The sequence below is a fragment of the Theropithecus gelada genome, chromosome 9, assembly GCF_003255815.1.
Source record: "Theropithecus gelada isolate Dixy chromosome 9, Tgel_1.0, whole genome shotgun sequence".
Taxonomy (NCBI): Eukaryota; Metazoa; Chordata; class Mammalia; order Primates; family Cercopithecidae; genus Theropithecus; species Theropithecus gelada.
In genome coordinates this window covers 58805970-58829890 of record NC_037677.1, presented here as the reverse complement: position 1 = coordinate 58829890, position 23921 = coordinate 58805970, and the positions used below count along the sequence as shown (strand labels likewise).

Here is a 23921-nt window from a genome sequence, read left to right as displayed (position 1 = left end):
TACACGTGTGAGCCACCACGCCCAGCAGGACATATATTATCAATTTGCAGTGATGATTTCAAACCAAATTTTGCCTAACTCTTTTTACATGCTATGCCACTCACTGAAACTCCATGGTCTTAAACATCTAAACTTTATTCATAGGAGAATGGTAGCAGATGATGTCAGTGTTCCTTCTATATCCCCTCAGATCTCTTTTCCATTTTCTTGCACATGGATACTCCCAACATCCAACAGATATGTCTGTGTTGGAGGGCTGCTCTTGGGCTGCTGGAGCAACTTTGCCTGCTTGAAGAGAAAGCCAAAAAGTACTTGGAAATTTACTTCCCACCAGCAGCTGTCCTTAACCAGTGACTCACTTCTCTTTGCCCTGGTTGGGACGACATTTAGATTGGACCTACACTGTCCCAAATTCCCGATAAGCCTAAGCCAAAGTTACCCTTTCCTGAGTTCTCCACAGGGCTTTGCTTGATGTCTCACCCTTGCTTTGCTTCCTTGCCTTCTAATCTCAGAACCCACTGCCCTGTGGGTTTTCTTTGAGAACATTTCCCTGTAATTGACTTTCATACTGATGTTTGTTTTAGGGTCTGCTTCTGAAGCTTACTTTATACAAATCCAAGATGTTCAGCACATAGAAACAGAAAATTAGAAGGAAATAGGAATGTTTCTAGAGGCAGGCCCACCTACGGCAGTGAGAAGTGAGAGCTGATAACCATAGTAGCAAGGGAGGAAACAGAAGCACTATAAAAAGGCAAACATAAATAATGGAAAAACGACATCAATCTGGGGCTTAACTGTCCTTCATTTTTCAGTAGTCTCCGAGGTCATTACCATATACAGTGTAATAATCAGTGTTCATAGTGATGACTCTACATTACTAAGGAAAATTTATTTATTTATTTATTTATTTATTTATTTATTTATTTATTTATTTTGAGACGGAGTCTTGCTCTGTCGCCCAGGCTGGAGTGCAGTGGCGCAGTTTCGGCTCACCTCAAGCTCCACCTCCCGGGTTGACGCTATTCTCCTGCCTCAGCCTCCCGAGTAGCTGGCACTACAGGCGCCCGCCACCACGCCCAGCTAATTTTTTTGTGTGTTTTTTAGTAAGAGACGGGGTTTCACTGTGTTAGCCAGGATGATCTCGATCTCCTGACCTCGTGATCTGCCCACCTCAGCCTCCCAAAGTGCTGGGATTACAGGCATAAGCCACCGTGCCCTGCCAAGAAAATTAAATTATATCCAGAAAAAAGGCGTATCCATGTATAATGCATTTTAAAAGCTTAGCTCAAAAATAATACGAGGGATTGAATACACATTTGACAGGTTCCTCACAACAGTCCACTGAAATGACAGTAAAAGAGTGAAGAAACTGTTTAATCCCATGAAAGCAAAAACAGTGCTAATAATGAAAGTTTGGAAAGTGGAACACTAAGTACCTGTTGTGAAGTTGGGGGTGGAAGGTGGCCCTGCCCAAGAGGTAAGTTTATTTGTACTTCAGAGCTCTGATAAAACAAAGTACCAAGCATCACTCAAGCCCAGGTACAGATAGGAGCTAAGTAGGGGAGAATTGGTTAAAAATCTCCTTAAGCCTGGGCAACATGGTGAAACCCTTTCTCTACAAAAAGTACAAAAATTAGCCAGGCATGGTGGAGTGTGCCTGTAGTCCCAGCTACTGGGGAATCTGAGGTGGGAGGATGGCTTGATCCCAGGAGGCGGAGGTTGCAGTTAGTGGAGGTTGCAGTTAGCCAAGATTGCCCCACTGCACTGCAGCCTGGGCAACAGAGTGAGACCCTGTCTCAAAAAAAAAAAAAAAAAAAAAGAAAATCTACTTAAGCTTTTAGACCTGCTCTACTCTGATAGAAGACTAGTGGTCTGTTCTCTAGAGCAGTTGAATGTGAAGCACTGTTGACTGAGGGATACCATGTCCAGATGAGAACAGAGCTGCAGTGTTTTCAAGAGGATTCATTAAAAGTCTATATACCAATCATAGAGACTTCTAGCTCCCTTCCTTAAGTAGCCACACATTTCCCATCTCCCTTCCCACCCAACCCCAGTCTTCCAAGAAGGATAGGATTCCTTTCCTTGGAAAACCTGGAGAAAAACACTGTAAATAACTGGTTGGGATATCCTTATCTAATCAACCAGATCCCTGTGCACTCTGAGTGCGCAGAGAAACCTGAAACTTGACAAAGCTCAGTCTATGCCCACAGAATGTCTCATCATCTCTTTTAGTACTTTACTGTCAAATATGAATGGTCAGTCAAGAAACCAGACGTCTGAGAAAAACATTAACACAAACAGGAAAAAAGAAAGTAAATTGGAAAATACAAAATAGGGAGCAGATGAACACTTAAAAAAAAACTTTCGTGTTTTCAAGAGAAATAAGAGATGTTGCATTCTATGACAGTAATGAGAGGCCCAAAGAAAATTCAGAGAAAAAGAGCTTTTGGGAAAAAAAAAATGAAAGTAGACATTTAAAATCCAGCAGGGGCTGGGCATGGTGGCTCACACCTGTAATCCTTTGGGAGCGCTTTGGGAGGCTGATTTGGCCGGATGACCTGAGGTCAGGCATTTGAGACCAGCCTGGCCAATATGGCAAAACCCCATCTCTGCTAAAAATGCAAAAATTAGCCAGGCGTGGTGGCAGGTGCCTGTAATCCCAGCTACTCGGGAGGCTGAGGCAGGGAGAATTGCTTGAACCCAGGAGGCAGAAGTTGCAGTCAGCCAAGATCACGTCACTACAGTCCAGCCTGGGCAACAGAGCAAGACTCCGTCTCAAAAAAAAAAAAAAAAAAAAATCCAGCAGGATCGGCCAGGCACCATGACTCACACCTATAATCCTAGTCCAAGGCAGGTGGATCACTTGAGGTCAGGAGTTCGAGACCAGCCTAGCCAACATTGTGAAACCCGTTCTCTGCTAACAAAAATTAGCTGTGCATGGTGGTGGGCACCTGTAATCCTGGCTACTTGGGAGGCTGAGGCACAAAAATTGCTTGAACTCAGGAGGCAGAGGTTTCAATGAGCCAAGATTGCATCATTGCACTCTAGCCTGGGCAACAAAGCGAGACTCTGGATACAGGACTGCCCACAAAGGACAATGGGAGAAAGGCCCATTTCTCACGTGAAGTGCTCATTTCAGAGTGCAAACAATCAGGGTTTGAACTCGATGCTTTTTTGTTGTTGTTGTTGTTTTTGAAACAGGGTCTTGCCCTGTCACCCAGGTTGCAGTACAGTGGCGCCATCACGGTTTACTGCAGCCTAGACCACCCAGGGCCCAAGTGATCCTCCCACCTCAGCCGCCTAAGTAGCTGGGACTACAGGCCCGTGAAACTATGCCTGGCTAATTTTTCGTATTTTTTGTATGTGGTCTCACTTTGTTGCCCAGGCTGGTCTCAAACTCCTGAGCTCAAGTGATCCTCCCGTCTCAGCCTTCCAAAGTGCTGAGATTACAGGCATGAGCCACTGCGCCTGGCCCTTCATTTGTTTTTTGTTTTATCTCTTTCTCTCTATCCTCCCTTGTTTTGGAACCCTGTTTTTTTAATCTGTTTTCCATTTGTCCCTTTTTCCTCCTCACAAAACAGCTCCTATGATTACCCACTAATAAAGGACAGGTCACTTTAAGAAAGAAAAAGGAGAGAGGGAGAGAAAAAGAGAGAAAGAGACTGGGCATAGTGGATCACGCCTGTAATCCCAGCACTTTGGGAGGCTGAGGTGGGCCAACTACTTGAACTCAGGAGTTCAGGAGACCAGCCTGGGCAACATGATGAACACCCCCAACTCCCGGGTCTCTACAAAAAATACAAAAATTAGCCAGACGTGGTGCTGTACAACTCGAAGTCCCAGCTACTTGGAAGGCTGAGATGGGAGGATGGCTTGAGCCTGGGAGGCAGAGGTTGTAGTAAGCCGAGGTTTCATCACTGCCTCCAGCCTAGGCGACAGAACCAGACCCTGTATCAAAAAAGAAAAAAAGAAAGACGGAGGAAAGAAGGAAGGGAGGAAGAAAGGAAGGGGAAGGAGACTGAAACAAAGTGAAATAGTCCAAATAGATCATCTCTGGGTGCCAGGAATACTGATGTTTTTTTTTATTTTTTGGACATTTCTACTAAAAACTTTTCTACAATGACCTGTTAATTTTATAACTAGGGAAATAGTTATTTAAAAAAAGAGGCTGGGCGCGGTGGCTCACGCCTGTAATCCCAGCACTTTGGGAGGCCAAGGCAGGCGGATCACAAGGTCAGGAGATTGAGACCATCCTGGCTAACACAGTGAAACCCCGTTTCTACTAAAAATACAAAAAATTAGCCAGGAGCGGTGCGGGCGCCTGTAGTCCCAGCTACTCAGGAGGCTGAGGCAGGAGAATGGCGTGAACCCGGGGGGCGGAGCTTGCAGTGAGTCGAGATCGTGCCACTGCACTCCAGCCTGGGCGACAGAGCGAGACTCCGTCTCAAAAAAAAAAAGAAAACATGGCTGGGCACGGTGGCTCACGCCTGTAATCCCAGCACTTTGATAGGCCAAGGCAGGTAGATCACAAGCTCAGGATTTCAAGACCAGCCTGGCCAAGATGGTTAAACCCCGTCTCTATTAAAAATACAAAAAAATTAGCTGGGTGTGGTGGTGGGCACCTGTAGTCCCAGATACTCAGGAGGCTGAGGCAGAGAACTGCTTGAACCCGGGAGGTGGAGATTGCAGTGAGCCGAGATCACGCCACTGCACTCCAGCCTGGGCCACAGAGCGAGACTCCATCTCAAAGAAAAAAAAATTCCTTTCTTGTACAACTTTTTGTAATTCTCTGGAGCTAATAAATTCTTTTTTTTTTTTCCCCCTCTGGTATTTGCTGTCAGTCACTTCTTTATAGAGAACCCTGACTGGGAATCAGTGGACGAGAAACAGGTTCTGATAGGTGGGGGTACTTTATGACACAGATTTTTTCTTCCAGTTTCTCCAAATATCATCTTCTGAAAGGGATAAAAGTTATATAAAACCAATTTTAAGGTCATTATTAAAAGAGCACCTTACTGAAAAGGGTGGCATCATTCACATATATACTCCTTCAATTCAAAATCATTTTTTTCTGTTGCAGCGTTCCTAGAATCCCATGGGCCTTTGCCATGACGGAAGTATGTGGCATGATTCTGTGCTATATTTGGCTCCTGGTTCTTCTTCTTCACAAGCACAGGTACCTCATTACTCCATTAAAATACTGAAAATATTTTAATTGTTGTATCAATACCATAAAATCTTATCTTTCTCTTTGCATTTCCTTGTTAATTTCCTTCTCTGAGGCCGGGCGCGGTGGCTCAAGCCTGTAATCCCAGCACTTTGGGAGGCCGAGACGGGCGGATCATGAGGTCAGGAGATCGAGACCATACTGGCTAACACAGTGAAACCCCGTCTCTACTAAAAATACAAAAACTTAGCCGGGCGAGGTGGCAGGCGCCTGTAGTCCCAGCTACTCAGGAGGCTGAGGCAGGAGAATGGCGTAAACCCGGGAGGCGGAGCTTGCAGTGAGCTGAGATCCGGCCACTGCACTCCAGCCCGGGCGACAGAGCGAGACTCCGTCTCAAAAAAAAAAAAAAAAAAAAAAAAAAAAAAATTTCCTTCTCTGGTCATTGTGACATAGTTATTAACAAAGGATTTTGAGTTTGATCAGTAAGAGTCAGCCTAAGATAATATCTACATATTTAGTAATAATCCTGAATGCATTTTGCAAGGAAAGATCAGAGATGCCCTCTGCCTGATGATGCTCATCTCTGATCTAAAAAAAGGTAAGAGGCCTGGCGCGGTGGCTCATGCCTGTAATCCCAGCACTTTGGGAGGCCAAGGCGGGTGGATCACCTGGGGTTAGGAGTTTGAGACCAGCCTGACCAACATGGAGAAATCCTGTCTCTACTAAAAATACAAAATTAGCTGGGTGTGGTAGCGTATGCCTGTAATCCCAGCTACTCAGGAGGCTGAGGCAGGAGAATCGCTTGAACCCTTGGGTCGGAGGTTGCAGTGAGCTGAGATCCCGCCATTGCACTCCAGCCTGGGCAAGAAGAGTGAAACTCCATCTCAAAAAAAAAAAAAGAAAGAAAGATAAGAAAACCTTATCTTTCTTTAGAAACTAACTGGAAATGTTACTTTCTGTAGAAGGATAGAAACTCTTCCAAGGACATTCTTTGGTCACATGTTTAGATGGAAGAAATTTTCTCTGCTTGGTGGAGGCCCATTAAAAAAGAGATTATTGGCTGGGTGTAGTGGCTCACGCCTGTAATCCCAGCACTTTGGGAGTCCAAGGCGGTCGGATCACGAGGTCAGGAGATCGAGACCATCCTGGCTAACACGGTAAACCCTGTCTCTACTAAAAATACAAAATTAGCTGGGCATGGTGGCAGGTACTTGTAGTCCCAGCTACTTGGGAGACTGAGACTGGAGAATGGCGTGAACCCGGGAGGCGGAGCTTTGCACTCCACTGCACTCCAGCCTGGGCGACAGAGCGAGACTTCATCTCAACAACAACAAAAAATGATTCACCAGGCACAATGGCACATGCCTGTAACCCTAGCACTTTGAGAGACTGAGGCAAGAGGATTGCTTGAACCCAGGTGTTCGAGACCAGCCTGGGAAACATGGGGAGACCCTGTCTGTACAAAAAATTTAAAGATTAACCAGGTGTGGTGGCACATGCCTATAGTCCCAGCTTCTCAGGAGGCTGAGGTGGGAGGATTGTTTGAGCCCAGGAGGTCAGGGTTGCAGTGAGCTGAGATTGTGCCGCCGTACTCCAGTCTGGGTGACAGAGCCAGACCCTGTCTCCAAAAAAAAAAAAAAGATTATTTTGCACAACATGTACATATATACTTCTTCTTCACATATATACTTCACATACATACTTCTGGTTTACTTCAGATGGTATAGGAAGTTGCTAAATGGGAAAGTGCTTCTTGGTACTTTCACCAAAAAATATAGAGGAAAGAATTTATTTACTTTAATTTTATTTATTTTTACTGCTTCTTGTGGAGCAGGGCTAACTCACAGGCAGTGTACCCAGAGTCAGCAAGGAATAATTTTTTTAATTAAAAAAAGGAGGCCTGGGGGGCTCCTTTCCTAGTTTAATGGGCAGGAAGAATTAGTGGATTTAAGTAAAAAAACAAGGCATTGTAAGCAAAAAATTTAAAGACAAAATTAGTAGATATTGCCTAAGAGCTCCTGAGGGGGTTAAAAAAATTATAGATATGTGAGCTTTTGAGATTGTTTAAAGAAAAAAAATTGTAGCTTCTGCTGTCCATTGTTTTTGGAACACTGGAGAGAGGAACAAGGGTAGTTGCCTGAGATTTTGACCTTTCTCATCACCAGGAAGTGCTTGAGGTAAACCACAGTGATGAGCTTTAGGTCCTAAGTAGCAGTTATTTCAGTGTTCTGAAGGTGGAAAGAAAGGTCGGTGGTTACTATTCTTATCACACTTTTAGGCCACATTGAGCCTCATTCTCTCCCATTTTGTCCTGTTTTGTAGCAATATTTTAAATTCTGGATTGCTTAAAACCAGAGTTGGTTTTAAAATGTGTGTATCATTGCTGCTTTCTGGTTAACTTTGCCTCACAAGATCTCATGAATTTGAATTTATCTACTCTTCAAAACTGGAGTTTACCTTCCAGGAAACCTTGGTAGGTTTAATAAAGCATAGAGGTAACCTGTTAAATCCAAGTGTTAATGTTTACTTAGTCAAAGAAAGTGTTTCTCAAAGTGTTTGTACCACTTTCATTAGAATCACCTGGGTGCTTGTTAAAATGCAGATTCCTAGGCTCCATCCCAGGAGTGCACATAATGCTTGAAACATACCTAGCCTTGTGTTCAGTGCTTTTTCTGAGGGTGGAAGGATCATTTCAAAAATATGTGATACATGGTCCCTGTCCTCAGGAATCTTAGTCTAACAGTACTAGTGTCACAGTACAGTTCATGATTACCCAAGTGACAGTTATTCAGAATTTTTGTTTGATATATACTTGATATAAAAAAATTTTTTTAACTTAGTATTGTATAGCTTAAGAGAAGTTAGAATGAGTATTCGATAGCTACTATCATTAACCAATTTACAATGGGTTTTTTTTTTGTTTTGTTTGAGATAGAGTCTTGCTCTGTCACCTAGGCTAGATAGAGTGCAGTGATATATCATGGCTTACTGCATCCTTGACCTCCTGAGCTCAATCAGTCCTCTTGCCTCAGGCTAGAACTGCAGGTACACACCAACATGCCTGACTAATTTTTTGTAGACACCGTCTTACTGTGTTGCCCAGGCTGGTCTCACGCAATCCTCCTTCCTGCCTTGGTCTCCCAAAGTTCTGGGATTATAGACATGAGCCACTGCACCTAGCCTTCAGTTATTAATGAGCAAAAAATTCCCTAGAATCACAGGTGTTTAACTTTACCTCCTTTTTTTTTGTTTTTTATTTTTATTTTTTGAAGCATGTCTCATTCTGTAACCCAGGCTAAAGTGCAGTGGCACAATCATAGCTCGCTGCAGCCTCCAACTCCGAGACCCAAGCAACTCTCCCGTCTCAGCCTCTCAGGTAGCTGGGATCACAGGTGTGCACCACCACATCCAGCTCATTTTTAAATTATTTGTAGAGATGAGATCTGGCTATGTTGCCCAAGCTGTTGTCAAACAAACTTTTGAACTCAAGCAATCCTCCCACCTTGGCCTCCCAAAGTGCTGCAATTACAAGCACGAGCCACCACCCCCAGCCAACTTTATCTCATAAATAATTTATGAGCAATTTTCAGTAATAGGACTAACACCAGGCTTACTTGTCTTCTGTCTTGTATAACTCTTTTACTTTCTCTTAGCCATATTTTCTTTTTTCCTTTTTTGAGATGGAGTTTCGCTGTTGTTGCCCAGGCTGGAGTGCAATGGCGCAATCTTGGCTCACTGCATCCTCCACCTCCCTGGTTCAAGTGATTCTCCTGCCTCAGCCTCTCAACTAGCTGGGATTACAGGCATGCGCCACCATGCCTGGACTCTTAGCCATATTTTCTTATCATTGAAATGATGCTTTTAGAATCTAATTTAGGTCTGTATTGTTCATTATGGCAAAATTTAAATTAACTAAAATGAAATAAAATTTAAAACTTCAATTCCTCAGTCATACTGGCCACATTTCAAGTCCTTAAGATCCACATGGTATATAAATAGCTTCTTGGCCAGTATATTGAACATTTCCATCATTGTAGAGAATTCTATTGGACAATGATGCTTTTGATGGTCTTTAAGATTTCTGTCCTCTTCAAAGAGTCTAGTGATTTTTCTGTTTGCTCTTCCTTGAAATAAATATTTGATACCTGGGGTTTTTTGGTTTGTTTTCTTCTGATCTTTCCCCGTTTTTGGTTGATCTGTTTACAGGTCAATACTTCTGCGAAGGCTCTGTAGTCTGATGGGAACTGTATTCTTGCTTCGCTGCTTTACCATGTTTGTGACCTCCCTCTCCGTGCCAGGACAACACCTGCAGTGTACTGGAAAGGTAGCCTGCTACCTTCTTTTTCATTCTTGTTCTTGGTGGGTTGATGGCACACTATATGCAATAGGGCTAACATTTTGCTTATAGTATTAAAATGTGCTTTTTAGTATCTGCAATGTCTACAAAAAAATATATAGAAATAATTTGGTAAAAGTCTTAAGCCAGATTCTACCTCCCTATTATTTCTGTTTAAACTTGTTCTATGTTATGGAGCTATAGAAAACAAGTTTCTTTCCGCTGGGCATGGTGACTCATGCCTGTAATCCCAGCACTTTGGGAGGCTGAGGCGGGTGGATCACGAGGTCAGGAGTTCAAGACCAGCCTAGCTAAGATGGTGAAACCCCGTCTCTACTAAAAATACAAAAATTAGCTGGGTGTGGTGGTGGGCGCTTGTAATCCCAGCTACTTGGGAGGCTGAGGCAGAGAATTACTTGAACCCGGGAGGCGGAGGTTGCAGTGAGCCGAGATTGTGCCACTGTACTCCAGCCTGGGCGACAGAGCAAGACTCCATCTCAAAAAAAAGAAAAGAAAAGAAAAGAAATTTATTTTGGCTGGGCGCGGTGGCTCATGCCTGTAATCCCAGCACTTTGGGAGGCCAAGGGGGGTGGATCACGAGGTCAGGATTTTGAGATAGCCTGGCCAAGATGGTGAAACACCATCTGTACTAAAAATACAAAAATTAGCCAGGCTCAGTGGTGGACGCCTGTAATCCCAGCTACTCGGGAGACTGAGGCAGGAGAATTGCTTGAACCTGAGAGGTGGAGGTTGTAGTGAACTGAGATCACGCCACTGCACTGTAGCATGGGCAACATAGCAAGACTCTGTCTAAGAAAGAAAGAGAGATAGAGAGAGAGATAGAAAAGAAAGGAAGAAAGGAAAGAAAGAAAGAAAATTTTCTTTCAATTATCATTTTCCTTTTCCCACCATCCTCAGCATTTTCAAAGTTTCTCATATAGCATGCTCTGGTTCCTTCACTGTCCTCCTCACTCCTTTAAAAATGTTGCCGGCCAGGCGCTGTGTCTACGCCTGTAATCCCAGCACTTTGGGAGGCTGAGGCGGGTGGATCACCTGAGGTCAGGAGTTAAAGACCCAGCCTGGCCAACATGGTGCAATCTACTAAAAACACCAAAAATTACCTGGGCGTGGTGCCAGGCACCTATAATCCCAGGTACTCGGAAGGCTGAGGCATGAGAAACACTTGAACCCAGGAGGCGGAGGTTGCAGTGAGCCAAGATGGCACCATTGTACTCCAGCCTGGGCAACAAGAGTGAATCTGCGTCTCAAAAAAAAAAAAAAAGAAAGAAAAAAAAGTTACAGTTTGACGACATACTCATCACTCTAAACTTTACTCTTTCTGAGATAAACAAATAATGGCTGACTTTTGGTTTTCATTTTATTCTTTGTGGCTCTGTTTTGGTTTACTATAGACATCTCCTGGTTAAACAGAATAAATTATGCAGATGGAGACAAAATAAGACTCTGAAAATCGCCTGTACTTTATGTACAAAATTGGGTAAAATCTATATACAAATTTGCAAATAATTTTGTCCAAATTATATACAAATTTGGACAAAAGAACCCTACTTTTCTAGGCCTCTGTGCTTTAATTCTGTGTTTTCACATATTCAAATAAATGTATGTGTTAACACCTTTGTAGTTATTTTAATGTTGTTTGTAACAGCATTCAAGTTCACTTCTTGTGCTGCAATATCATCGCTGAAATGCCAACAAGGGAAGATTAAGCAGCCAAACGAGATCAAGAGCTAAAAATATACTCCTGAGCTGAAGGGTGACAAAACTTTCTCCTGATATTAGGAAGGCTTAGACTGACCAGTAAGAAAGGGGGAAGGGTTGATATGACACAGGATTTCATGTAAAGGAAATGTTTTATTTTTAAGGTAAAAGCTGTTTTGAGGTCTTTTTTTCTTTTTCCAAAAAGGAAAATAATTTTTTCAAATTATAAAATTATATTTTATTATAAAAATTCAAATTATATAGAAATGTATATATTAAAAAGTAAAAATTTACCTGATTCTTTTTTGCCCCACCCTATAAATAATACAGTTAACAGTTGTGTGTATAGCCACACAGACCATTTTTAAGCATACTTACACACTCGTATAAGTTTTTTGTTTGTTTGTTTGTTTGTTGAGGTGGAATCTTTCCCAGTTGCCCAGGCTGGAGTAGTGTGGTGCAATCTTGGCTCACTGCAACCTCCACCTCCCAGGTTCAAACCATTCTCCTGCCTCAGCCTCCCGAGTAGCTGGGACCACCACACCTGACTGTTTTTTGTATTTTTAGTAGAGAGGGGGTTTCTCCATGTTGGCCAGGCTGGTCTCGAACCCCTGACCTCAGGTGATACATCCACTTTGGCCTCCCAAAGTGTTGGGATTATAGGTGTGAGACAGTGCCTGGTCTTCATGTAAGTTTTTATAGATACTTTTTAAACAAGACAGGATTATATTGCAAACATTGTTCTGTAGCCTAGTTTTCTTTTTCTTTTTCTTTTTTTGAGATGGAGTCTTGCTCTGTCACCCAGGCTGGAGCAGTGGCGCGATCTCTGCTCACTGCAAGCTCTGCCTCCCAGGTTCACACCATTCTCCTGGCTCAGCCTCCTGAGTAGCTGGGACTACAGGCACCAGCCACCACGCCCGGCTAATTTTTTTGTGTTTTTAGAAGAGACAGGGTTTCACCGTGTTAGCCAGGATGGTCTCGATCTCCTGACCTCGTGGTCTGCCCACATTGGCCTCCCAAAGTGCTGTGATTACAGGCGTGAGCCACCGCACCCAGCCTCTTTAGCCTATTTTTCATTTAATAGTATGTTGTTTACTTTTTTCTAAAAGGAACTACATCTTTTTAACAGTAGTCCATTGTGGATACCAGGTTCCAAATGATGTACATTTTGATTGTTTCAAAATTTTACTATTTATAAACAGTGCTATAGTAAACATTCTTGTACATTGTACTTTTGCACTTAGTTATCTCTTAAGATAAATTATTGAAAGTAAAATTACAGAATTAAAGGACACGCACATTGAAAAATATGATATGGGCTGGACGAGGTCGCTCATGCCTGTAATCCCAGCACTTTGGGAGTCAGAGGTGGGCGGATCACTTGAGGCCAGGAGTTCAAGACCAGACTGGCCAACATGATGAAACCCCATCTTTACTAAAAATACAAATAATTAGTTGGGCATGGTGGCAGGCACCTGTAATCCCAGCTACTTGGGAGGCTGAAGCAGGAGAATCGCTTGAACCTGGGAGGCAGAGGTTGCAATGAACTGAGATCACATCACTGCACTCCAGCCTGGGTGACAGGGCGAGACTCCATCTCAAAAAAAAAAAAAAAAAGTGATATATATTGCTAAAATACACACTTGAAAAGATGAGTTTTTCACTACTGCCAACATGTATGCATGTCAGCTTTCTTACCCTCTTGCCAGCACTGCCATTCTGATTGATGAAAGATAATATCTGATGCTTTTATGGTCTTATTTTTTTATATTTTACAACTTTAATTTATTTTGAATTTGTTTCTGTGCATGGTGTGCACAGTTTCTCCAAAATAGTATGCTGTGTACATGGTGTGAAGAGTTTCACCCAAATAGTATTCTAGTTGATTAGGGGAGATTTTATTTTATTTTAGTCATTGGTTTTTTTATTTTTTATTTTTATTTATTTATTTATTTTTTATTTATTTATTTTTTTGAGACGGAGTCTTGCTCTGTTGCCCAGGCTGGAGTGCAGTGGCGCAATCTCGGCTCACTGCAAGCTCCGCCTCCCGGGTTCACGCCATTCTCCTGCCTCAGCCTCCCGAGTAGCTGGGACTACAGGCGCCCGCTGCTGCGCCCGGCTAATTTTTTCTATTTTTAGTAGAGACGGGGTTTCACCATGGTCTCGATCTCCTGACCTTGTGATCCGCCCGCCTCGGCCTCCCAAAGTGCTGGGATTACAGGCGTGAGCCACCGCGCCCGGCTAGTCATTGGTTTTTTAAGACAGATTCTCACTTTGTTGCCCAGGCTGGAGTACAGTGGCATGATCATAGCTCACTGTCAGCCTCAAATTCCTGGTCTCAAGCAATCCTCCTGCCTCAGCCTCCTGAGTAGCTGGGACCACAGGCATACACCACCACACCCCAGCTAAATTTTTTTTTTTTTTTTTTTTGAGATGGAGTCTTTCTCTGTCGCCCAGGCTAGAGTGCAGTGGCGCGATCTCGGCCTACTGCAACCTCTGCCTCCTGGGTTCAAGGGATTCTCCTGTCTCAGCCTCCTAAGTAACTGGGATCACAGGCGCCCGCCACCATACCCGGCTAATTTTTATATTTTCAGTAGAGGCAGAGTTTTACCATCTTGGCCAGGCTGGTCTTGAACTCCTGACCTCATGATCCACCCACCTCAGCCTCCCAAAGTGCTGGGATTACAGGCGTGAGCCACCACGCCTGGCCTGATTTTAATTTTTTTTTCCTAGAGACAGGATTTCACTTTGCTGTCCAGGCTGGTCTTGAACTCCTGACTTCAAGTGTTCTTCCCATCTCAGATTCCCAAAGTGTTGGGATTACAGGCATGAGCCACCGCGCCCAGCCAGGACAGATTTTAAAGAATAAAAATATAGGCTGGGCACAGTGGCTCACGCCTGTAATCCCAGCACTTTGGGAGACCAAGGCGGGTGGATCACGAGGTCAGGAGATCGAGACCATCCTAGCTAACACGGTGAAACCCTGTCTCTACTAAAAATACAAAAAAATTAGCCGGGCATGGTGGCGAGCACCCAGCTACTTGGGAGGCTGAGGCAGGGGAATGGCGTGAACCTAGGAGGCAGCGGAGCTTGCAGTGAGCAGAGATCGCGTCACTGCACTCCAGCCTGGGTGACAGAGCGAGACTCCGTCTCAAAAAAAAGAAAAATATAAGCTTATTACACTGAAAAGAGAAAATTTTCCATAGCTAAGGGATTTAATTGTAGGACAGCCGCTGAGGAGAGGGATATATGTGCATAGGGCTGCAACATATGCTGCAAAAATAAATTAGATACCATCCCTCTATGGTATAAACAGCCCTTTTTCTGTCTCTAATGACTGTTTTTATCAGTTGGTTATATATAGATATTTCTCCTCCAATCTGACCTAAATACTGTTAATTGCTTTGAATTATAATATAACCTACTTACTGACCCGTATTATTTGCAGCAATTGTTATAAATAGAAAGTTAAAGTGATAGTAACTTGAAATCAAATCCCTTACAGTGAATTCCATAAGGTACTTTCATTATAATAAATTAATTGCTTGAAATTGCATTCCCAGAAGTAAGGGGTTTGAGGACAGAACCAAGAACATGTCTATTTTTGAAATTTAGAAACACTTAATGCATATTTCTACACCTTCTCTTAAAATATCCTCTTCATTCTGCTCTGTTGTGTTTCAGTTTTTGTTTTTCTGGAAGAATATATGGGACATTTAAGATGGGAAAGGATGGAGAGGCACCTTTTGACTGGCATCACTAGTTTCCTATCCTTGGTTGAATCATTTTCGTAGCAGTCCCTTCTCTTTATTTACTACGTGATTTTTTACTTTCTCAAGAGTAATATCTCTAAGCCCATGTTCATAGCGATCACGGAAGAACCAAACCCATGTGTATTCTCTTTCTCTCTCTCTAACAGTAAATTCTTCTTCCTCTCTTTCCCTCAAATGAGGCAGAAAGGGAAAGCTGGGTAGTGTATAATCAGCAGGTGAGATTCCTAATGAGATTGTGGTATCTATGAAGTTGTTTATTTTGGTCATATTTGATAGAATCTTGAAGACAGGGCTTTGGAATTGGGCTCCCTGGGTTCACATCCTGCCTATGTTATTTACTAGCTATGTGACCTTTCTAAGCCAGTTTCCTCATCTGTACAATTAAATCACTTCATAGGATTGCTGTGGAAATTAAATGCAATAACACATAATGCACTTAGCAGCACGCCTTGCACATAGTAAATGCACATAAAATTTTAGCACCTTTTTGTACCATTATTATATTATTATTAAATTGTATTATTATTATATTAGTATGCTGGGTTTTTTTGTTTGTTTGTTTTTTTGAGATGGAGTTTTGCTTTTGCTGCCCAGGCTGGAGTACAATGCCACGATCTCCGCTCACCACAACCTCCCCCTCCCGGGTTCAAGAGATTTTCCTGCCTCAGTCTTGAGTAGCTGGGATTACAGGCATGTGCCACCACACCTGGCTAATTTTTGTACTTTTAGTAGAGATGGGTTCCACCATGTTGGTCAGGCTGGTCTCGAACTCCCGACCTCAGGTGATCCATCCGCCTCAGCCTCTCAAAGTGCTGGGATTATAGGCGTGAGCCACCGTCCCCGGCAGTATGCCTTTTTTTTTTTTAAAGTAGTGACTGCCCCTCTTTTGTAAAGCGGCTATCACTCACAGTCTTCCTCAAAATGGATTGCTCTTTTAGGCGTATATGTGGGAGTTGGGATTAGGTTTGGCTGTTGATAACTGGAAATTCAAAGTGGCTATGGTTTAGTAAACACACAATGCTTTATTCTCTCTCAAAAAAGAGTCTGAAGGTAGGTACACCAGGTCTGGTGTGATAATTTTATGAAGTCATCTGAAAAAACCCCATCATTCTTCTGTCTTTCTGGTCTGCTATCACAATACTTGGCTTGTAGCCTCAAAGCCACTTTGTGGTCCAAGATGGTTGCTGGAGTTTCACCTCCAGTTGAATGAGTCTGAGTTGTAGACTAAAAGAAGGGAAGGTAGAAAGTTAGAAAAGACTTCCTCAAAACTGTTGTCTCTTACCTTGATAAGTAGCCTTCCCAGAAACCCTTAACACTTCTACTTAGATCTTATTGTACAGAACTTAGTCATGTGGCCACACCTAGCTACAAGGGAGGTTGGGAAAGGCAATATTGTGGCTGAATTCATTGCTGCCTCAATATATTTGGGATTCTGTTACCAGTGAAGAAGGGGAGAGTGGATGTTGAAAGGTAGACATTGATCTCTGTCTGTCATAGCCTATGTCTTACTGGCAAGAATAGCCAAGCAAATACTACTGTGATATTGGATTAAAAACTTTGAGATGTTTTTGTGTTATAGAGAACTTTTTATTATAAAGGAACTCCTAGTAAAGGAGTTCATGTTACAGTGATTTCATTTATTTACTTATTTTTAATTAATTAATTTTTTTTAGACACACTCTTACTCTGTCACCCAGGCTGGAGTGCAGTGGCGCGATCTCGGCTCCCTGCAACCTCTGCCTCCCAGGTTCAAGTGATTCTCCTGCCTCGGCCTCCTGAGTAGCTGGGATTACAGGCACGCGCCACCATGCCTGGCTAATTTTTGTATTTTTAGTAGAGATGGGATTTCGCCATGTTAGCCAGGCTGATCTTGAACTCCTGATTTCAGGTGATCTGCCCACCTCAGCCTCCCAAAGTGCTGGGATTACAGGCGTGAGCCACTGCACCCAGCCTGATTTCATTTAATTACCAAAATATTTCTGAGTACAGCCAAGCTTTACCCACCCAGTCTTGAAGTCTGCCTGGAATTCATTAGACTGAGGACCTAACTGCTTTGGCTTAGATCTTATTTCTAAGTTATTCAGCATTTGAATTTCAATGGGAATGGATGTTGGGAAGTTCCCACCTCCCTAAGCATTTGAAGCACTAATTCTTAACTTTTCTTTATAGATATATGGCAGTGTATGGGAGAAATTACATCGAGCCTTTGCCATTTGGAGTGGCTTTGGTATGACCCTGACTGGCGTTCACACATGTGGAGATTACATGTTTAGTGGCCACACAGTCGTCCTAACTATGCTGAATTTCTTTGTCACTGAATGTAAGTATCTTTTTAGTGCTTCTATGCATATTAGATAACTAGCTGCAGTGAAGGCTGTGGGGAGGGTGTCAGATCCTGTGAAGAATGGCAAAACAGCCTGATCTGAGAAACATGTGACTGAGCAGCATTGGAAGGAATGTAGCTTTAAAATGATCTTTCTGTCCTTTTCCTAGATACACCAAGAAGCTGGAATTTCTTGCACACTTTATCCTGGGTTCTCAACCTCTTTGGAATCTTCTTCATCTTGGCTGCCCATGAACATTATTCCATTGATGTGTTTATTGCTTTTTATATAACAACAAGACTCTTTTTGTACTACCATACTCTGGCCAATACCAGAGCATATCAGCAGAGTAGGAGAGCAAGGATTTGGTTTCCCATGTTCTCTTTTTTTGAATGCAATGTTAATGGCACAGTTCCTAATGAATATTGTTGGCCATTTTCAAAACCAGCAATAATGAAAAGACTAATTGGATGAAGACTATCTTTCTAATGAATTTGTGACTAAATATATAATAGTTGTTGAAAATGAGTAACTTTGCATTCTCCCCCTAGGTTGTTCCTAGATGCCTGGCTTATGTGTTGACAAAGTAAAGTTTTCTGTTCTGAGCAAAGTTATGATTATAAAAAGCAAGCAAGAACAATCAAGAGTCCTTATGTAGCTGTTTGAACAGAAAGCTTAAGTAGATGTTTTCTGCCCCTTCTCCTTAGGAAGACTTAATGTTGTGATTGAAGTTAGGCTGTACCCTTACCTGTTGAGTATTTGCTTATTGAACTTTAAACAAGTCAACTTGAGCAGTTTGCTGATTGAGGAATTTTCATTGATTTCCAGTAAGGCTCTAGTCAAGAAATAATATGTTTTGAAGCTACTTATTATCTTTAGAAGAAGAAACCCTACCAAGTGATCAGTACTTGTTCTTTGGACTAATCTCTGTGTCAGTTTAAAAATATGCCACGCTGGACATGATCTGTTTTACTGACAGTTTTTGCCTTCTGAACCATCTTTTATGTATACTGAGCATACCAGGATGCCTGAAATAAGAGGAGAATGAAAGAGGCCATAGATGACGTGACAGAGTACTGGCTAGGATGCCATTGGTCTCCTCATTAATGCAAATGTAGAGCTGGCATTTTTCACCAAAGATGCAACAAAAGATGCAGTGCCTGTTTTGTTCTGAGGGTTCAGTGTAACCATCAGTGAGTATTCATGAGGGAAAAATGGCTGCATCCATAAAAATAAATGGACTTAATGTTAGTAGTATAGGTACCCAGAATAACTCTGTGCTATAGTAGATGACAGTCCAATTTTATGCTTTTTTCCAAATAGGAGTGTTTTACCAGATGTTAGATAAAGTTCTTTTGTCGTTAAGTAGGGAGGTATGCATGCAAAGAATTGTTTTCTCCTGAAAAGAAACTTATAGCACGCAAAATACAACTTTTTGGTTTTTGAAATTTATCATTCTTGGCCGTTGGAAGTAAACAGTCTCAGACATACTTGGATATGAAAAAGTTGTGTTGTTTTTTACTTTTAAATATAATGGTGTATATACCTTCTTTGTATTTAGTCTTAATTTGGCAGTCAGGAAGTGATATAACTTAGCTGCTATTTACAACACTAGAAATATAGTACTTTAAGTAATTTCACCTCTGTGATAACATTTGTTACTTTATTTTTAATGATTTTTTACAATAGTTATGACAGTAGGATGGTTATGGAATTGGAATTTAAACCCCAACTAATGAGCTTAGCTGCTGGGAATAATAATTAGGTTTTACATTCCATTTTAAAACAAAAACTTAGAAAAGGTGCTGGCATTCTGAGGCCTAAAATTAGGCCGCTTATCAGAAGCTTACTCCTTTGTTATCTGGGTGAAATATTTTATTTTTGCACTTTGAGTCATATTTCCACCCCTGTATAAGCTACATAGAAGCCCAAATGAATTGGGTAGGAAAGGAAATTATGCAAACAAGTCTCAGCTAGTGCTGAAGGACCCCAATTTGTGTCTGCTGTGAACATTATTTATTTCTCACTTGAGAAATGCTGCGAGGCAGTTCAAGTTTTATGCTTTTAAATCTCACACCTCAGAATCTGATATCTTAAATTGCTGATTCTGTTACATGCTAGGAACAAAATGCCAACATGTAAAGGAGTTGCATAATCATGAAAAGTAAAGGATGTTTCCTGTGCCAGTTAGAGTGGTTTGACCCTTGAGGTCAAAAGATGTGTTACTATTATTTTTTTAGTGACAGAACAGACTGAATTTAGCTAGGGAGGCACTGATGTTGGCTTTTGGGAAAGGGTTCAAAAAAGTCTATGACAACATTAATGTTAAAATGTTAAGCCAAGTGCAGTGGTGCAAGGCTGTAGGGTCCTGGCTTCTGAGGAGGCTGAGGCAGGAGGATTGCTTGAGGCCAGGAGTTAGGCTGGAGTGTGTTGAGGCTATGACTAACTACTGCATTCCAGCCTGGGCAACACAGCAAGACCCATTCTCTTAAGAACATGGCCGGGTACAGTGGCTCACGCCTGTAATCCCAGCACTTTGAAGACCAAGGCAGGCAGATCACTTGAGGTCAGGAGTTTGAGACCAGACTGGCCAATATGACAAAACCTCATCTCCACTAGAACTACAAAAATTAGCTAGGCATGGTGGCACGCACTTGTAATCCCAGCTACTTGGGAGACTGAGGCATGAGAATCGCTTGAACCCAGGTGGAAGTTGCCGTGAGCTGAGATCACTCCACTGCACTCCAGCCTGGATGACAGAGCAAGACTCCATCTCAAAAAAACAAAAAAAAAAACAAGTTAGACTGGACGCAGTGGCTCATGCCTGTAATCCCAGCACTTTGGGAGGCTGAGGCAGGAGGATCACTTGAGCTCAGGTAAACGAGACCAGCCTGGGCAACAAAGTGAGACCTCGTCCCCACAAAAAGTTTTTTAGAAAATTAGCTGGGCATGGTGGTGCATGCCTGTGGTCCCAGCTACATGCGAGGCTAAGGCAGAAGGATCACTTGAGCCCAAGGAAGCTACAGTGAGCTGTAATCATGCCACTGCACTCCAGCCTTGGTGACAGAGTGAGACCCTGTCTCAATCAATCAATAACAAAAAGTTAAATAGCTATTAACCTCGGTCTTCTTTCTTTCATATAAATTCTATTCTAGGACCAAATAGAAAAATCAAATGCAACTAACTTTGCAGAGCTATTGACATTGAGAGTACCTAACAACAGACTGCAATGGGGATTGTAAAATAACTGTTCAGCCTTGCACTTGCTCATATATGTTGTGAGAAAAATGTAAGTTAGGTTTATAACTTACTGTTTTAACTATTATAAGGCAGTGTTTACATAAATTAATCATCTCTTTCTTGGAAAACATTGAGACAAAATTATTTTCAGTTTTACCTAAACATGAAACCTGTATTTTAGTTGCTTTTTGTTTTGTCCAGAAATTTCCAGATTTTTTTCTTCATATTTTTTTTCTGGTTAAAATCTAAACCACAGTGAAGATAGTATTTATGTTTACATTTTATCTGTGAATGTGGCTAGGCAGAGAAGCTACATGGCTTTGGTCTACATATTTTTTGACCTTGTATTTGGTTCTGTAGTTGCAGACTTGTGAGAGGCTTACATCATCATAGAGACTTTAGTATAGAAGGAACCAAAAGGTTTTTGGTTTTGGGATGCAAATTGGAGGTTATGTTGCAAGTCTTCAATGCATTTTCTATGTTCCTGGGAGCAGTGTTGCCTTTTTTAACCTTTTCCTTTTTTTTTTTTTAAAGACCAGGCAGGGTAGTGTTATTGAAGGGTAATTGAAGAGTTGGTAGAGAGTAAGAGGTTTTGAAGGAGACAGGTTTGCTGTTGTCACCAAATAATTTGGGGGGAACCTTTCGTGGCTGTGCTGCAAGAATTCTTTGTGTGGCTATCCTCTCCATAGTTCTGTGACCAGAATTGCTAGGACAAAAATAGAACTTCTAGCTCTATTTATTTGTATCCTTTGAAATCAGAAAGTAGTGAACTTAGCCTTAGAACTGGTCAGTTAAATAATGCAGGCTATGCCGGGTGCGGTGGCTCACGCCTATAATCCCAACACTTTAGGAGGCTGAGGCGGGCAGATCACGAGGTCAGGATATCGAGACCAGCCTGGCCAATATGGTGAAACTCCATCTCTACCAAAAATACAAAAATTAGCCGGGCATGGTGGTGCACGCCCACGCCTGTAGTTCCAGCTACTCGGGACGCTGAGGCAGAAGAATCACTTGAACCCAGGAGGCGGAGGTTGCAGTGAGCTGAGATCGTGCCACTGCACTCCAGCCTGGGCGACAGAGCGAGACTCCGTCTCAAATAAATAAATTAATTAATTTAATTAAATTAAATAATAATGTGGGCTATTCAGAAGAAAAAGTCAGTGACTGAGAGACCAGAACCCATTGGACCAAGAGACCTGCAGGGAATGTAACTCTTTAGTCTGTGAGCAGTGGTCTTTCATGCCCTGTCCCTGCCTGTGTGTTTTTACTAAGAATTCCAGAAATCCTATAATTTGTAAATGGGAAACAGAGAAGCCAGATTCTTTTATAGCTGATAAGAAACAGTCTGTTTTAGAAACATCTGTTTGGAAAGTATTACTCATGTATTCACAAAGTCATATTTATAACACTAATTTGCTTTGACTATGTTCAACAAAAGGCAGTTTCACCATTAATTTCATAGTAAGCTTTTTTAAAGGATTCTAGATCTAAATTGCCTAAGAATGTTAACCACATTCTTGTTTTAAACGCTCTAATTTAATAAATGTAATTATTTGATAGTCTTTTATAGACTTAGGTTTTCTTCATAATAAAGGTAATGATAATATAGTCATTTGCCAGTTCTTTAAGGTATTCAGGCATTTGAGACAAGAAAGCTCTCTTGTAGAATAGTCCAATTGCTTTCTTAAATAGTATTGGTTTCATTTAGACAGTTTCTAAGCCAGCAAAGGTGTCCATTTTAATGCCAACTTGACAGTTTAACCGTTTGTGTTTGTAAGCGGTTTAGCCTGAATTACCCCATACTGCTATAGAGGAAAATTGTTAGTAACATCAAAGGTCGTAATGCTTCAGGTGATGAATAAGAATGGAAAGAGACTGAGTAGGTTGTTTCTTTTCCCTGTCTTTGAGTAACTCTGAATGACTAAAATTAGTATGAAACTAGGTTTTGGACCCCCCCTTCTCACCCCACCTGGATATAATGCCACCAATTTCAAATAACTAAAATGTGACCAATTACTTTGCTTCAAGTTCTGTACAAATATCTCTGAAATCTGTAAGCCATATTTCAGCTATTCTGGTTTCTAGAATACATTCTGTCCTAAATTAACCAAAGAACTTTTTATTCAGTGTAGTTCATATTTCAGCATAAGGAAGGTTTGTGCCTGATATGGGAAGAGAAAGAACACTATGTTAATTTCATTGTTGCTTCAGGTCTCTTTCAATCTGAAGGACTGGGTTGTCTGGAGAATTGAACATAGCCAAGCAATATTATCAGTTAGTAATGTCATCTTAAAAATGTTCGGTTTTACTAAGTTTTATTCAGAGGATCTATGTATTATTAGAAAAATGAAGTATTTCTGATACGGAACAAAGAAAGTGGAAACTGGTACTTAATGGGAGAAGCAAAATTAGCTTGGACTAAAACGGACATGTTTTGTTTTGTGAATTCTACCTAAATGTCTCTCTATCCACAGAGAAACTAGTATTACTTGAAGATGTGAAAGTTCCTGTGGTAGCCATACCTTGAAGCACAGTGTTTGTACATAAGTAAATATCTTGATTCTAAATTAAATCCAGATTTAACTAATATATATTATTTTATATCCTTGTTGTATTAAAATGTTTAAAAACACTAAAAATAAAACATTTGAAAGTTGGATTGCAGTTTCTTATTTAAATGTCTTTGCATTATTAATGGAGCTGGTTAGTTTTTTATATAATGAATTTAGTTTTTGCAAATGATTGGCCAGGTGCAGTGGCTCATGCCTGTAATCCTAGCTCTTTGGGAGGCCAAGGTGGGCTGATCACTTGAGCCTAGGAATTCGAGACCAGGCTGGGCAACATGGCAAAACCCTGTCTCTACAAAAAGTATAAAAATTAGCCAAGCGTGGTGGTGCACATCTGTAGTCTCAGCTGCTTGGGGGACTGAGGTAGAAGGATCACTTGAGCCTGGGAAGTCAAGGCTGCAGTGAGCCGAGATCATGCCACTGCACTCCAGCCTGGGTGACAAAGTGAGACCCTGTCTCCAAAAAACAAGCAAATGACTGAGCTCTGCAACTTTAAATTTGTGGTACTTAGTCCAGAACTGTGGAGTTGTTAAAATGCTAAGCATTGTCACAGGTGCAGGACCATATCTGCTTGACCCACAACTGAACGTGTCTTCCTGATCACTGCTAATATGTAGCCTCTGTAGTGCTGGCCCAGCTAGTCTTTTTGAGAACTCTGGGAAAAATAGTCCAGAAGAGACCACAAGGAGCTTGGTGAAGTACAAAATGCACTGGGTTTAGACTCTGAGGACCTGGGTATGAGTTGTGTTTCTGACACCGACAAAGTTTTTCTTCAAACCTCCGCTTAACCTTATT

At 41.7% G+C, this 23921-nt stretch overlaps 1 protein-coding gene across 2 annotated transcripts in view; it reads left to right on the top strand.

Moving 5' to 3' along the window:
* The window catches only part of SAMD8 (sterile alpha motif domain containing 8), a 71561-nt gene extending 48343 nt beyond the window's left edge, over positions 1 to 23218 (top strand). Inside the window, exons 3-6 of one of the 2 annotated variants that reach the window (XM_025397438.1) lie at positions 5081 to 5176; positions 9374 to 9491; positions 17165 to 17315; positions 17489 to 23218. In XM_025397438.1, the coding sequence (XP_025253223.1) occupies positions 5081 to 5176; positions 9374 to 9491; positions 17165 to 17315; positions 17489 to 17793 (670 nt within the window). In that variant the 3' untranslated portion in view covers positions 17794 to 23218. Of the gene's footprint in view, positions 1 to 5080; positions 5177 to 9373; positions 9492 to 17164 lie in introns of both variants that reach the window. The other variant, XM_025397439.1, reaches the window with a different exon arrangement.
* The last annotated feature ends 703 nt before the right edge of the window (positions 23219 to 23921 follow it).